Source organism: Neopsephotus bourkii, unplaced genomic scaffold (assembly GCF_033783945.1).
Source record: "Neopsephotus bourkii isolate Nb327-2 ecotype Australia unplaced genomic scaffold, CSIRO-AGI_Nbou_v1 NB_1120, whole genome shotgun sequence".
NCBI lineage: Eukaryota > Metazoa > Chordata > Aves > Psittaciformes > Psittacidae > Neopsephotus > Neopsephotus bourkii.
In genome coordinates, this window is record NW_026901606.1 from 504516 (window position 1) to 520594 (window position 16079).

The following is a 16079-nucleotide window of genomic DNA, read 5'->3' on the forward strand; positions in this document are numbered from 1 at the left end:
TGCAATGAAAATGAGAAGCGGCTGCTGCTGTCTGTGCTGGGGAAGGGGACAGGATAGTTGCCCCATCCCCTGCTCTGGGCCTCTTAAAGTGAGCTGGATCTGATTCTTAATGTCTGTTCTTCCTCGTCACAAACCTGACTCATCTTTGAGGGCACTAATAGGGATGTTGGGGCATGAGGCAGCAGTCCTGACATGGAGTGACTCCTTGTGCTGAGTGCTATGCAGTTGTGGGGCTGGGGAGAGCAGGAACTCATCTGAGCAGCAAACTGGTGGGGGTGAATCAGAGCTCTTGGCTTCAAGGCCTGGCTTATGCATTTAATTTGTGATAAAATATTGAGTTTGGCTGGCGTGTGTCATCAGCAGAAGAAAGCCCTTGAGGTAAAAGTGCAAGAGGAAAGGCCAATGGCAGAGCAAGAGAATAACAGACCAAAGATGTAAGATGTAGAAACGCTGACCTGTCATCTGCCAGCAACTGAATGACCCCTTTCAAATACTGATGCAGCTTGGCCTTTAAAGAGGCTCTTCTGAGCCCCACGACCCCATTCAGACAGCTGGCACAGAGCCATGTGGTTTCCTGCATTCGTGTATGAAAACTGCCATTTACCTTATATGACTCTCTTCCATCTGTTCCCGTGGGACAGTTCTCTTCCTTCTTGGCAGAGCTCAGCACTCAGCAGGGCATCTCCTCTCCTTTGCAGCCTTTCTCCGCGCTTGCTCCAGACGGAGGTCAGGGAATGTGTGAAGATGGAGGGTGGCAAGAACAGTGGTTTGGACTGAGAAGTGGAAAAGAAGGAGGGTGAAAGACTAGCATGGCTCAGAGTATTCATAAACTGGCTATTTCAAAGCCAGCACTGATTATACTCCATGACTTAAGAGGTCCTCTCCCTCCCTTGTACCAGATAACTGGCCAAACTGCATTACACATTGGGCAGCCCTTGCTAGAGGTGCCTGCCCTAAGCGTAGCAGGTGCCTCATCCCATTGAGGGATGCACACAGTGACCCTGAAGGTAATTGCTGAGATGTTCTGTGGTAGAGCTGCACACGTGGCGATGAGGTTGTGCTCTGGTGTTGAGTTCATAAAAGTTCAGGGAAGCTCCTTAAAGAGGGCATGTGACAGACAATGAAAGATGCTTTGCACAGGCTTTCTAATGCATCTGTGCCCTCTGTGAATACGTCATTTAAAAAGCCTGTGTGGGGTACAATCTTAAAACATCCTGTGTAACCAGAACAGAGCAGAAACTCTGGTCCTCTTGGAACCACCCTGCTGCTGATGGGGGGAGATGTGCCCATAACAGAGACTGTCTTGTCTTCAGAAATCTTAATTTGCTTTGATGTCATAACAGGTTGTGTAATTTTCTGATGAGATAAGGCAGCCTCTGTTTTAAAGATGCCTAACTTCTCCTCCTGCCTGTCCTGCATGTTTCGCTCTGTTAATGGAATTGAAGGCTGAAGGCTTAGGAAGTTCTGTATTGCAAAAATAAACCCAAAATCATATGGTGGCAAGTCAGAAAAGTCTGGTGAGAGTAAATGCAGATCAAAGTGATGGAGAGAGCTTTTAAAAACTACATCACATACCTCGGTGTGTCTAACACACAGCATAAGGTCATCTAACCAGTCAGGAGGTTTCCTGCTAGTGCAGGAATGCCCTAAGAGAGTATGTATCTCACTGGTCGTGGCATTTCTGGTTAGATCGGAAGAAAGGCTTTCCTTCATGCAGTTCATACTGAACTCAACAAAAGACCTTAGTTCATCAAATCCAAGTTCTTGCTTATGTCCAGCTGCTACGAAAGTATGCTTCTAAGAAGTATGCATGATCTTTGCCTAACTCTTATCCATGTGGCTGCCTTATGAAAGAGCTCTGAGAGTGTGCCTGGCAGGAGAACATCTGCCTGTGATTAGGTACCCAAGGCACAAAGATGCTCTGAGGCCACACTTGGACTGCACCAGGGTCAATGGTTGCAGTCCGTTGGTGTGAGAGGCAGATGAGTTTAGTCCTGTGGGTGGCCATAGAGCAGCCTTTAATAGATAGGGAAAACATAGCCCTTGAGTCACACTGGTCTCACATGAATAGTCCTGTTGACTGCAGTAGAACTATTTGTATGAATAATAGTTTGCTTGTGGGAATAAGGAGTTCATAACATAGCCCTTTGCAGTGTCATGGACTTGACTTGCAGGTGGCTGCTGCTCCCGGGTCCAAAGAGATGAATTAGCAATTCTTATCTCCCACATTGCTTTCTGACTCTAAACATCAGTGACCTGGAACAGGAGATGTAGTTACTTCACTATGAAAGGTTGCTTTCAAAAAGGAAGAAAGAAGACTTGGTTTCGAAGCTCCTGTCTGTCCCAGCTTGCATATATAGCTGTGGGTAGTTTGCTTCATGCTTATCCATCCTAAACCAACAACAGAGGGTGAGAACATGACCTGATGAAATCCCCCTGAAATAGATCTGTTTTGAAGCTGATGTACAGCAAATGGAGAAATGTCTGTAGACTTTCTACCATCTAGTGTGTGATAGTTGGAAAAGCTCCATCAGCTTCTTGCTTTATGTTTAGATATGATGGCTTCAAGTGAAAAACAGTGTAAAATGGCCGTGGATTTTGTTCTGTGCATCTCAGAAAGACCTTTTTCTGAAGGAGTGCTAGGGAGAGGGAAGTTCCTAACATACAGCCTAAAGCAGAGCATGTAAACCATTAAGAAAATGTGAGGATGCCTGTAAAAATAATGCAATGTTGGGGTTTCTTGGTGGTATGTGGGTGGGTTTTGTTGGGTTTTTTTTGTGGCTGACCCTAAACTGCAGTGCCTGTCACTGCCCTGCTCTTGTGCATGCAGCCTGCACCTGAACAAACAGAGCTTTATCTGTGGCAGCCTGGGAATCCACCAGGACTCCTTGGGGAAAAAGAGTGATTCAGAGCATCTGAGAGAAGTGTGGGCTGCTTCCATGCACCCTTGCTTCCTGCCCAAGTGATAACCCATGCAGCCTTACTCTGCAGGGGCAGTGGGGCTGCTCCCATAGGCAAATACATGTTGTGTTGGACAGAAAATGTACATTCCTGTAATGGCATGAAATCTTGAGCCTCACGGATTATCCTGGCAAGGCTGACATGACAATGCCAAGTGTCAGGCAGCTAGTGAGGCTTTCCCAGAGCAGTTGGGAAGTGTGAGAGCTTATGGATTCTGGGCACTTCAGCCCTTTGGGGAAGGTCTCTTGCAGAGTACCAGAGGATGGTGTGCCATGGATTTCCAGGATGTCATCTGCGTGTTTGCTTCATCTGCTGCAGCCATCTGCTTCACTATTCCAAGGCAGCTCTTTCGCAAGTTGTAGTACAAAAGAGGAACTTTTTTGGAATAAAAGTATTTTTTTCCACAAGTAAAATATGAAAGTAATATAAGAAGTTCTGTATTGATAAACTGTATGATCTTTGAGTCCAAGCTGATGTTAAGGGTTAAGCTGATGTCATTCTCATCTCGGCTTTTTTCTTACATTAATAAGAGTGACTTGGGACAGATCTCCAGTTATTGACTGTAATAAGGTGACCAGAGCACACAAACATTTCTGTTGCTGCTATTGTAAAACACATCTGCCACATTGTCAGCTCCTCTTCATCCTTGTCAGGAAAATTGTTCAGGTGTTGCATTCTATTCAACAATAGAGCAGTCTTTTATCATTTGTGTGTGTGTGTGTAGTGAGTGATGGGCTAAAATCAGCTAGTAGGTCATTTAAGGTGAGAGTTCAGGAACCCGTGCCTTGAATCTTCTTTAGCGTTTCTAGGAGGATCAGTATTAGATCCCATCTTTTCTGTCCTGAGAAGGTGAAGGAGGAGGAGGGCAGGTAATTCCAGGCATGGCTTAGTCACACTGTATGTGATCCATCTCCTGTTACAGTGCCTTTGATCTCCCTCCCTTTGCATAGCCTGCATCTGACACCAAACCTTACCTCTCCTTCAGCAGCAAACCCATAACTCTTTCTGGCTCCAGCATTTAGTTTCTCTGATACTTTCCCCGTATGGAAATATTAACCAAAGCCTGAACTTTTTAATCTCTCTAGTCTTGTGATCTCCTTTGTATGCTAATGCTGAAAATGTGCTGGCATATGAATAGAACCCTATGTGAGGTGCGGAACCTCTCTTTTGAAGCTTGATTTTGTTCCTGATGCCTCGAACAGGTGCTGGTTTAATAGGTTTGCTGCATTACGGCTTGCCTCTTTCTTGTGTGAGCCCAGCCAGATCTGTAAGCTGACACGACATGAAGGCCAGGCATGTGGCTTCTCCCTGCCTTTACCCTCACTTCACACCAACCACTTGCGCTGCAGGCTCCCGGCTTTAATTCAAGCTTTGTCTAAACCAGGAGGTTTTGTGCTGATTGTATTTGAACCAGCCCAACCAAAGCCCCCTCGCACATTCCCATCTGAGGGTCTGCTTGCTTTGATTTTCCACTGTCAGCTTTCCGAGGGGCAGCTGCTGAAGGGAAAAGCGAATGTGGCTTGAACAACAAAAGGAGAAGCGTGTTTGTGCTGCTGTCTGCAGAGATTTCACACAAGGAGTTTGAAGCCACGGTCTGCATTACACTGGTTAGTGCTCTCCGAAGGACAGGCTTGCTGCGAAGAGGAAGGTGAATTCTTCTCCTATTAGGTCTAGTGGAAAATGTTTCACAGCCTGTTTATCAAACAAATATTCACAAAGACTCTTCGAGTGGGGAAACCCACGGGGATTAAAGTGTAACTTTACCTCTAAAATACGCGATTCCTGGAAATGGTGCAAGCTTTTGACTTTGTGCCACCTGTTGTTTTCCTGCCATCCTGTTCGGCTCCCTCCCGACTCAGAGCAAACCCAAACATGCTTTGGCTTCACTGGAATGTTCCGCTTGTTTTTCTGTCTCATGGCAGAGCTTCCTGATGCGGTCCTTGTGGAGCTGGTTGAGGTTAATCCCAATCTCCTGTCATCCTGAGGGGGCTGTTCAAGAGCGGTGCTGGCAGGCTGTGCTACCTGGGGGTGTTGAACCCTGGTGCAGGAGGGTTAAGCAGTGGTGGCTGGAGGGCAGGGAGCTTCCTTCAGCTCTTCTCTCTCCTTCTGTAGTTAGTGTCGTTGTGAAGGTCAAGCAGTTCCTCAACAAGTGCCATACATATGCACCTCAGAGTATGACAGTAATCCATTGCTGACTTTGAGCTACCTTGGTTTGTCCCTAAGATGTTACAGTATGAGGTGGCTCTGGGAATGAGATTGGGTATGCACTGTGGAGTTCAACTTTCATAGCCAGATCCTTCCATATTCATGAGCAAACCCAAATGGACTGAGATGGGCTCCTTGGTTGCTGTGATTTCTTTGTCACTTGAACTGTTTTCACTCCAAATTCTTAGTCCTCAGTGAAGGCAGTCCTGCATCTTCCTAATCCTGTAGTGCATTCCCATGTACAGTTGGTAAACTAGAGGTAGAGAGGGGTTAAGAAACTTGCCCAAGGCAGATGAGTCAGTGCCAGAGCTGGGAATAGAAACCAAGAGACTTGGCTCCTGCTCCAGGCTCTAATTGCACAATCTTGCATTGAAGCCCTGTCATCATATACTCTTGAGGTAACACTGGTTGAAGTGAGATGGGGGAAGCTGTTTCCAGGCTGTGATACCTAAGGAGAGGGGAGAGGAGGAGACACCTGGAGCCAAATTGGTTGTGGAAGCACCAATAATTGATGCTTTAAAGCCTGGTTTCAGCAATTGGTCCTAAAATCTGATCTGCCACCTTTGAAGCCAACAAAGTGTAAACTAAGGAGCTGGTTGGGAAAGATCCAGCCCTTTTCCAGTCACTGCTAAAGGGGAGAGGCAAAGGCAGAACGTCACTGGTCTTTTCTGTAAAACACCCTTGCAATGAGACTGGGCACAAAGGCAGGCGAGCTGGAAGGTTCCAAGTGATAACGGGAAGGGTTAAATCCCATTTCAGCTGTTAACTGCAAAGAACGAAAAATAAAATGTAATCAAGCTAGTAAAAGGTTTGGATGATGTTGCGTTCGTATCACATGCTGTGTATAGGAAAAGTCAGCCAGGCTGGTTTTGTTTGAAGTGCAGTGCTTGAGAGGGTGCAGTGCTTTGCAGCGAACTGTCTGACATTCCCCAGCTGGGACTGGCTGGGGATGGTGTTTGGAGATGAGAGTTCCATTTGGAGTCGGCCCATGTTTGAAGGAGACAGAGAGAGGGAGAGAAAGGAGCCTGTTTCTTTCCTGTGTGAAATAGTGCATCCATCTAATCTGCCAGCTGTAGCACATGGAAATCAAGGCAAAGGGACAGAAATCACCTGGGAACTGTGAATATAGCTCAAACAAGAGTTCTTTCCTGTCCTTTCCTTCCTTTCTCCTGGGACAGCAGGGAGATCTGGCAGAGTGGATATACATTGACCAACTAAAGCACAGAAATATTAATACTCTAAAAAATAACACTGGCTTCTGAAGAGCGCTTCATGTCCAAATGCACTCTATGCTCTCAGTCCCCTTGCACAGGCATTGTCAGGTAATCTATAGATTCTCCACATTCATGTGTAGAAACATTCATTTCCTTTTAATTTAACAGCCATATTCATCTCAGCCCTTACAGTCTAGATGAGATCAGAGTTTAACTCACAGCCCCTGCTTCAGGAGAGCTCCAGAAAACATGCTTGGGGTTTGTTTTCACTTCTGTCTGTGGAGCTGTTTTCCTGAATCAGGGTCACACATAACACAGGTTTAATTCTTTTGGGAAGGCGAGAGATTAAAACTTTTGAACTTGCTGATGCTACCAGTCAAGTTCATTGCAAAATAAACTAGCCCTTGGGGAAAGGAAGTCCCCCTTGTCCATGTGCTGACTCTATGGAGGTCACAAAATTCTGGGTGAATTTCCCTGTATTTTACTCTTACTTGTATGAGTAAAATTAAAGTAAGAGTTAAATTCCAGTGAGAGTTAAATTCACTGGTCATCAGTCCTATTATGTGCATGGATGTGAAAATTCAGTTTTCATTCCTAGCTGTAAACGAATATTGGTCATTCGGGTAGTAGTCATATTGTTGCCTTTTATGCAGTTAGTGGTTGTAGAGACCTGTTTGCCTGTAATCCGTGGAATAACAAGTTTGGGGACGTGAGTTACGACTTCCCCTTAATTTGGTACCTTTTGCATCATATTAGCAGCATATTGCTATAGTGGTGCAAAATTTGTCCTTTAATGAGCCTATGATGAATCAGTGAAGTAGCATTTAAACTCTTTAATCAAAGCAGTGTTTCTGTGAATGCTTTGCCCGTGTAAGTGGGGATGATGTGCTGGCTGTTTAAAGGGTGAGTCTCCGGCAAGCAAATTGTTCTGGGGATGCAGTTTTTACCCTTTTCCTATTACAGATGTCAGCAAATGTGGTGGAGAAACAGTCTGGTTTTAATTACAGGGAGGGTAAAGGAGCAGATCGCAGTGTGGGGAGCATGTCCCTTGCCACGTGCTGTTGGTACTTTGAGGGGAGGGGTTTTCTTCACAAGAGACTTGTCTGAACCTCTGGGAGAGCTTGAAGTGGGGGTGGGACTGCAGAAGACAGCAGCTTCAGTGCCTGGAAGGCTGTGGTCAGCTCATCCATCAGTTTCAGTGAGCTTTGTCATAAGAGCTGGGATGTCCCGGTTTGCATTCAAGAGTGCTCTCACTGGCTGCTGTCTTCTCTTCTGTCTTCTCAGTAGGTAGCCAGCCGGATTAAGGCACAGTTCTCGTCTGAGCTCTCTCTACTATCTGTTATTATTCAGCAAGTTCTCAAGTGTCTGGTGAGCATCCCTGTTTGGAGTGCCTCGCTCACAGCCTTGCCAGTAATATCAGTGACTGGTCTAGATTCACAGCAGGCATGTGTTCTACTCCTTGTGACTAATGCACAATGTATTCTAATTGATTACTGTTCTCTTGACTGATTCAGGCCAGAAAGGAGTCCAAGGAAAGGACTCAGGGTTTTCTTACTTAGACCTTGTTGAGTACAGATAGGGTCTAGAGGTACTTGACTGTTTGATGGCTGTGGAAACGCTGAGAGCAGCTTGTGGTGTCTTCTCTAAAGAAAACCATTAGGTTGAATCCTTCAGGCTGTGGCTGGTAAAACAGCAAACACAGGTGATAGTTAGAGGGTCTGAGCTGGGTGCTTGGGCACAGCATTGGCACTGCGGAGTTTTCCTATGGTAACAAAGCTAGCAAAAGATGAGGAATCATTTGCAAGCCCTCTTACAATGTTTCTGTGCATTACAGCCCCTTGTAACATAGTCTAAAGCTGTGAGCTTTTGGAAAGATCCATAGGAAGTAAGGAAACAGTATTTTGTAACTTGCTAAGATGAGATTTACTCACCTGTTTCCTGCTTGGAAAATCCCATTCTCTGTGTATAACATTGACAGGTTGCTTAAACCATTGATGAGCACTCCTTGCCTGCGGGTTTATAATCCAGCCCTGTGTATAACAAATCTGTTCTGAAAGTGCAGTTTTGTGGGATTCTGACATTAAAACTGATGGAGTCAATAGTCCTGTAGAAGAAAAAAGGTATTGTGCTATAACAGAAGTGTCTGGAGGCTTGCAGATATCTGTGGGCTAGTCTCTCTAACCATAGGATGGTTAGATGGGGATTAAGGAAGATCCCTCTGGTGTGGGTTTCTCCTTGGACAGCTATTGAAGAAGCACGGTAACTCTGAGTGTAGGGACCCAGGCGCTGGCCTCTGGGCCTGCTGCAACCTCGGGTGTTCTTTCTGTTCCTCTAAGAGAACTAACTTGTCTCTGTTTCTCCTCCGGTCTGTTTCAGGCATCACAACAGGATCCGCAGCATTGAAGCAAGTCAGCTGAAGCCCTACGTTTCCCTGGAAACGTTGGACCTGAGTTTCAATGACATCACAGAAATCCGAAACGGCTGCTTTCCACAGGGACTTCACATAAAGGAGCTGTGAGTTTTTCTTGTTGGGAACAGCTTTTGTTGAGTTACCTCAGCAGAGGAAAGGGCCTCAAACCTTTAAAAAAAGAGGGAATGAGCATACAAAGTATGGGGCTGTTCCTTAGGTTTCTAAGTGCAAAGGACAGCTAGAAGGCAGCACTTTGTCCCTACTGTCAGGTTGGTTTTTGAGCTCTTCTCTTTTTGGTTTCTGATGGATCTGTAAAGAATACAGATTATTATTCATTATGTTGCATGGCAATGGTGCAACATAGAAAAAGTATCCTGCATCCTTCAGATGTGGTTGTCTTCACACCTACAAGCCAGAAGAACTGTTTGAAGAAGGCCTATTATGTTTCTGTTCCAATGGGAAGTGTATATGCTGTTTCTCAGATCAGATACTCTGGGGGGTCCGAGGGGAGGAGGGAAGGGGGAATGACTATTTCATCATCAAAGTGACTACTGAATGTTAAAACCAGAAATCTCTCATTGGTTGGTTGAGGAAAACTGGGGGTTAAGCAGAGTAACACCTTCCTTATTCAGGGAAACGAAAAATAATCTGGTTTAGGTACCTTTGAAGAGGTGCAGACAGATAATCTGCTTGCACTAAAGTTTGCACCTAAATTTCTGCCCTTGGTTGTAAGAGGATACAGAGAATGGTGTTTTGACTGATGTTTTCCTGTTGTCCTGTAAAAGCAGCCTCTGTGGCTAAGGCCAAGTAAGAAAGAGCCTGGGGCAGATGCTGAGGGGAAAATGCAGAATGAATAGAGCCATCCTGCACTGCAATATTGTCCAGTTTCTGGCTTCCACTCCCGATTGCCTTGCTGAAATAAGAGGATATGAAGGAGCTCTTGGGAAGTGCACAGCACTTCTCTGTCGCATGGGAAGGGCAGTGTGCTCTGTGCAACCAGAAATCCAAGTGATCTGAAGCCGTCTCTGTGATTTCACCAGCCTGTCTGGAGACCTACTAAATGCTGATAAAAGGAGATTTCTGACTGAACTGTTCATTTTTCTGCTGTGATTTATTGCAGGTACCTGGGGAGCAACAGAATCAGCACCCTGGAGCCTGGTGCTTTTGATAGTCTGTCACGGTCCCTGCTAACACTTCGTCTGAGCAAAAACAGGATCACTCAGCTTCCTGTCAAGGCGTTCAGGCTACCCAGGCTAATACAACTGTGAGTAGAAATGCCCACTGTAATTAAGCTCAGGCACACTTTATGGAGAGAAAATATCCCTGAGGATATACACAGCAAATGTCACCCTTCCTCACCTGCTGTCTGTAAAACTTAGAATACACTATGCAGTAGTCCTCTGTCAGTACCTAGTGCAACACATTAGGAGAGGGTCCTTTTGTCTTGTAAACATTGGCTTTTCAGGCTGTTCTGATTGGTTATGAAGGGAGGAATGCTGCAACAGACATCAGCATTCTGTGCACTTAACAGTGCAAGACAAACCCATTCCCTTGAAAGCTGCTGGTTTCTGTGGCACAAGAGAGGTTTGGAAGATGTTTGTATTGCGAGTGACAGAGCTCAGCTACTGTGTTAGTTTAAGACCACACATATCTTTATGTGGTGGTAAAAAATCAGTGATGGAGGGTTGTTAAACTGTGATATATTTGGGCAGAGAAAATAGCACTCTAGATGAGTTAACACACACATAGTTGTCCTGCCTGTGGTCCATATGGCAGGAGCTGCATGGGGATGCATAGACATCTGCAGCTATAAATATGCTTTATGTGTAAAATAGCACTAATGGGTTTAGTTTTTCCCTTCTGCTCCTGGTGGAGAAACAGGCCCAGCCTGAGGCATGTTGCAGTTTACCCTTCAGATTTGATAGGGAAAAGGTCAACCTTTCTCTGTTAACAAAGTCCACAAAAGCTGCTGGAACTCACGCCTCTAAATGGCAACCTCTTGATTGAGGGACAAATCCTTAAGTCAAGGCGTGCCTAAGAAATGAGTGTGCATTTATGCTTGCATATATGTAGGATTTATAGCTAGTTTGGGACTGCACAGTGTGACACAGTAGCAAATGCATCTTAAAAGTCTGTTGCCTCTCAGTTAGAAGTTACTGTCCATTGCCTGAGAGCTTGTAACCCACTGCATCCTGTGCAAAATGAGAGTCAACTCAATCTGTTTAGAATCAGTTTTCACGGAAAGTTGGAGTAATTGGCATTCTTAAAGACAACCTCACAGCTTGTTGTTTAACCCTAAAACACGAATGAAATGCAAGCTATACAGACTTGGTGTGTTGTAGTATTCATGTTTCCCGACAAAGCGTAGTTTGCTGTAGCCTAGGAAGTGCAGTAAGGCAAGAGTCTTTAGGCCTGTAAGATTTTAATCACTTGACTTTAATTACACTCGAGTGCAAGTTCAACATTGGTTTTTTAGGCAGTTACGAAGCAAGCTTAAAGTTTCTACAGCTTCCTCATCTTTTCCAATACAAGCTCTGGTGTTGTAACCTCCGCTGTTTTCTTCCACATAAACACTGAAGAGGGAACCACCCATAGGTTAGTCCTGTGTGTGCAGAAAGGTATCTGGTTTAAAAGCTCTGTCTTCGGCTTTTAGTGCATTGTGTTAAGTTTTCCCCTGAATTTAGGGAACTGGTCTGTCTGGGTCTAGCAATCCATAGGATTCTTTGATACAGTTGATAAAGGTGTTTGTTGCGAAGATGTTCACACTACTATTCAGACAAAAGGTATTCCCAAAATTTAGGACCCCATCCTCACCCATGGAGGAAAGAAATGAAATTTAATGAACCAAATTAGAGGTCTTTGTATGTACAAAATACTAAGACTGCCTTGTTATTGGAAACAACTTGTTTCACTCTTTATTAGTTTCTTACAATAGGAAAAACATGAAATCTTTCAGGGGAACTGAAAGATTTCCTTTCAAACTTAGCTATAACATTTCCTCTTGGGGTCACAGTTCTCAGGGCACCTGCTTGTTTCAGAGCACATTTGTAACTGGGCTGTTAAGTCCCATGTGTTGTAAGGGAAATAATGCTGATATTTAACTGTGTGCTTCTAACAGTGTCTCTGCCTGAGAGAAGATGAAGTGAATTCATCATTTTCATTGATGAAAAGGATAAATGGCTTAAAAGAAATGCAGATAGAGGAGGGATGAAGAGGGATTGCTGCACTGTGTGATCTCTCTATAGTGCGAGTTTGTTTAAGGGATCACACCCAGCTGACTTCCCTGCCTAGCTCTGGAATTGAGAGTTTCCTGTGTGCTTCTGCTGTCTCCTGGGAACTGCTGACAGAGGAGCTGTTGGCATTGCTGTCCCCATTGTATGCTGCACAGATGCTTTTGTGAGAAAGAACTGGGGTTTAATAAACTTGTATGGCCCTCGTGATTTTAGGGAGCTGAACCGGAATCGCATCCGCCTGATCGAAGGCCTGACGTTCCAGGGACTGGACAGCTTGGAAGTCCTGAAACTCCAGCGCAACAACATAAGCAAGTTGACTGATGGGGCTTTCTGGGGTCTAGCCAAGATGCAAGTTCTGTAAGTTGGGGAAATGGGCTTTTTTTCATTAAACAGCCTCGACTTCTCTTATCATGTCCTTCACTTATCAGAGAACACTTGTGCTCCTTTCTATGTCCTGCATGCACAGAGCTCTGACAGCAGCTTCTGTTTCATTAACCCCCGTTTTACTGAAGCTCATTGCTTTACCAGGTTCAATAAAAGAGTCCTGTTTTTCAAGCTGTGGCAGTATGGCTTTGAACATTCAATAGGATCTCAACTGGTCTTTAAATAAAAGCTTGTGTGGCTTCTGCAAATTTGGAGTGGTACACGGAAACTCTGTGTTGCAGACCCGATTATTCTGCCTCTTGGGATACCCACAAACCAGGCTGGCCTATCTCAGTGATGTGTTCTTTCCATATGAGAGAACAAATTGAACAGTCATTGCAGAGAAATGCTTGAAACTTCCAACATGAGTGACTGTCAAGTGTGTTTGCGTGGTCGCAAGTGATCAAGGCAGCGTGTTTCTGGATGTTGCTGTCACACAACTGAGACTTTGCAAATACAAACCTGAATGGGATGTTTTAAGCACAGTTTACTTGCAGTGGAACGTACCTCTGCAGCCCCAGCTCATTCTGGGCATTTTCTTTGTGTTTTCCTTGAATTTCTGTTCTTCACTTGCGCAAGGGTTGCTCACACATGCACATATCCACATGGATTTGTAGAAAGGTGTGTGGGAATAGCTAAAATTCCAGTCCTTGTTGGAAATCCTTCAGTATTTGGCCAGTGCTTACGTGTCAATGCTTTGTGTTTTTTGTCTCCACAGCCACCTGGAGTATAACAGCCTGACAGAGGTAAACAGTGGCTCTCTCTATGGCCTTTCATCTCTGCACCAGCTTCACCTCAGTAACAACTCCATATCCCGCATCAACCCCGATGGATGGAGCTTCTGTCAGAAGCTGCATGAGCTGTAAGATGGTTTCTGTTGTGGTTGATTGGGCAGAGTTTGATGCTAATGTGACATTGGTAGGAAAGGGGAAACAGGATTTTTCCCAATCATATGGCTTACAGCTCTTACAGTATCGACCTGTAGAAATGCAGGAACTGCGGCCTGTTAAGTGATGCCCTTACTATTCATGGTGCTGTGACCTTCAGAGGACCTGATTAAAATAGGTTTGCACCAGCAACAAAGATTAGAACCCACTAAAAGTACACAGTGCCAAAAGACATGGAGAGCTTGTGAGCTGCAGTTTGCCAACACTTTCTAACTAGCTAGTTACAAGACATGCACAGCCTGCCGTATAATGACGGCACAGCCTGAAGGAAGCTTTGCTTTATCCTCTGTATTTACAAAGAGCAATCATGGTTTTAACCAGCAGAGATTTGGCCCTTTAAGGCAGTTCTCCTTGTTTCTCCTGTTTATACTTTACCCTTCCTGTAAGGCTCAGTTGTTGAAAAGTAAATCCATTGACTTTGCTCTCCTGAGATTTCCAGCTGTGAATACAGTCTCTTTGATAAATGAAGGAAAGCCTCACTGCTGAGGACAGCACAGCAAGGGTGTCTTTTGGGTCTGTGGCACTGCTTAATGCCTTTTTGAAGAGGCACACATGGATGCTTGCAGTATTTACAGAAGTAGCTGTCATCCCCTTGGTGGGCCTGTGGAAAGATTCACTTTTTTCTTTGGAGAACTTGACACATGTGGTTAGCTGAACTGTAATTCATTCTGCTTGGTGCTCAGAAATCTCTTGTTAAACATTGTTAGGGGTTGTCCTATCCACCAAAAAGCAGTAGAGTAAAACAGCTTCCTGCTTTCAGAGGCCTCAGTCCGGAATCACGCTTGAAGGCCAGTTGGTATCTGCCTACGCAGCTGGGAGTCCCTAATCTTTTGGGATGTGCATTCAGAGATAGGTGGACATGGCACATGTCATTCCTCTAAGTGCAGAAGCTGTAGAATTCATTTGTTAGCCAGGCAGGTGATTTTTTGGGGCACAAGAAAGTAATTTTTTTTCCCTTTAGTTAAATACATATGTGCTTGTTTAATTGCCTAATTTTCCAAATTGCTGTGAAACTGCCTGTGCCTAAAGGGCTCCTTTACTTGGCACTTGCTGTAGACAAGGGAGAACTGTTCCTTCACATGCAGATCCTCAAGTGATGTTTTACTAAGTTAGGGCAGTGTCAATAGAGAAATCCTAAAGGCAACGGATCAGAATCAGCACTATGCCTGTGGTCTGCTTGAATCTAAAGCATCATAAAGGGAGAATCTTCCTTCATAAGGCACTTGCAGTTGTATCCCTGGAATACCAAATTCAGATGACTACTGTGTTGGTAGCATAGCTATGGGAGCTTTTTTGGGCACCTGCTATCTGGTGTCTGTGTTGAAGCTTTATTTCAGCCTAGGTTCAGATGGGTTGGGTAAGTCCCATCTGCATCTTGCAGAGCTTATGTCAGAGCTGTTTAGAGAGAACCATGCTTGTCTTTACTACCTGACACTGTCTTTGCAAACCCTCAAGGTTTAGGTTAGAGGTTGACTGTCTTGCTGACATTCTGTATTTGTTAGGTATGGATTGGGATCACTTACCAACAAGCAGTGCTAACAGTGAGCTGTCCTGGCTTAGAGGCCATCCTCTGCAGTAACTGCAGAAACCCAGTGCAGCACTCACCTGGCCTGGTGCAGGATGGGGTAGATGTGGAAAATGCCTGGTGGTGTGAGGTGGAAGGAGCCACAGGAGCATGCTCAGCCTGACAAACAGGATCGTGCTGGAGTGTGAGGCCAGAGATGACATGGGCTGAGATTCGGAAGGCGATTAGGTGGGTGTTAGCACAGATCCCTGCAAAATAGTACAAGCTCTTGCAGGTGTTGCCTTTAGGGTAAAGCTGCTGCAGGGAGCCATCAGATACTCCTAACTGAAACTCCCACAGCCAGGGAGCACTTCTAGGAGAGGTCTGCTCTGAAATTGAAGGGTGAGGAAAGGAAGGACTAGGTAGATCTAGGCTGCCTCTGTTCACTTCTTTGAATGTGTACATTTTGTCCCTTTTAAAAGATCCTTGCTCACCTCCACTATTGCTAAAGCTTTACTGGGTTTCAGTTACCAGAAAACACTCTTTGGTTGTACAGGCAATGAACTTCAAAGTTCAAAGAGAGGTGGCCAGACCCCTGCTTATCTGTGCTAAGGAAGGGGGTGACTGTCTGAAGGAAGAGTTGTCTCTCCGTCAGATGCTGGGAGAAAATATGACCGCAAGGCTCTGGTCTGATGTAAAAACTTACAAGGAAAGAGAGGTTTTGCCTTGCTATGAGCAGGATAAAAGGCTGATTGTATTCAGCAGTCAGGTGCTAGGGCATCAACATCATGGAAAAATCCACAGTGAGAGTGTAGGATTTCATCAGAGGTAAATGATGTCTTGGCTGCTGGGTCTTTCTTTTCACTTTATATTTACAGTTTGGTCAATGGGGATGAAATGTGTTAGATGTGCCTTGTCCAGAACTGCCTGGCAGCAGGAGCTCCAGCTGCACAACAGGTTTCTGTTTGAGAAAAGGTGAACTCCTTTATGCCTCAGTTTTGGCATGCTGCTCCCTGTGCTGCCATCCTGCTTCCTCACCAGGCCAAAAGGGCTCTGAAGGCAAACGTTCCCACTTGTTTGTTCCCGTGATTTCTCACTGGTACAGGGATGATGAGGTAGGGAAAGCAGCACTTGCTTCTCAACACAGATAATCCAAACTGCTGAGGAGGGAAACATGCAAAC

At 45.1% G+C, this 16079-nt stretch overlaps 1 protein-coding gene across 4 annotated transcripts in view; it reads left to right on the plus strand.

Moving 5' to 3' along the window:
- Positions 1 to 16079, plus strand: part of LRIG1 (leucine rich repeats and immunoglobulin like domains 1) — a 90724-nt gene that overhangs the window by 49899 nt on the left and 24746 nt on the right. For all 4 annotated transcript variants that reach the window (XR_009726810.1, XM_061362305.1, XM_061362306.1 and 1 more), the window contains exons 4-7: positions 8757 to 8894; positions 9911 to 10054; positions 12237 to 12380; positions 13165 to 13308. Coding sequence is in view for 3 of the 4 variants with exons in the window: in XM_061362305.1 (XP_061218289.1) it covers positions 8757 to 8894; positions 9911 to 10054; positions 12237 to 12380; positions 13165 to 13308 (570 nt within the window). In the remaining variant the exon portion in view is untranslated. The remainder of the gene's footprint in view (positions 1 to 8756; positions 8895 to 9910; positions 10055 to 12236; positions 12381 to 13164; positions 13309 to 16079) is intronic.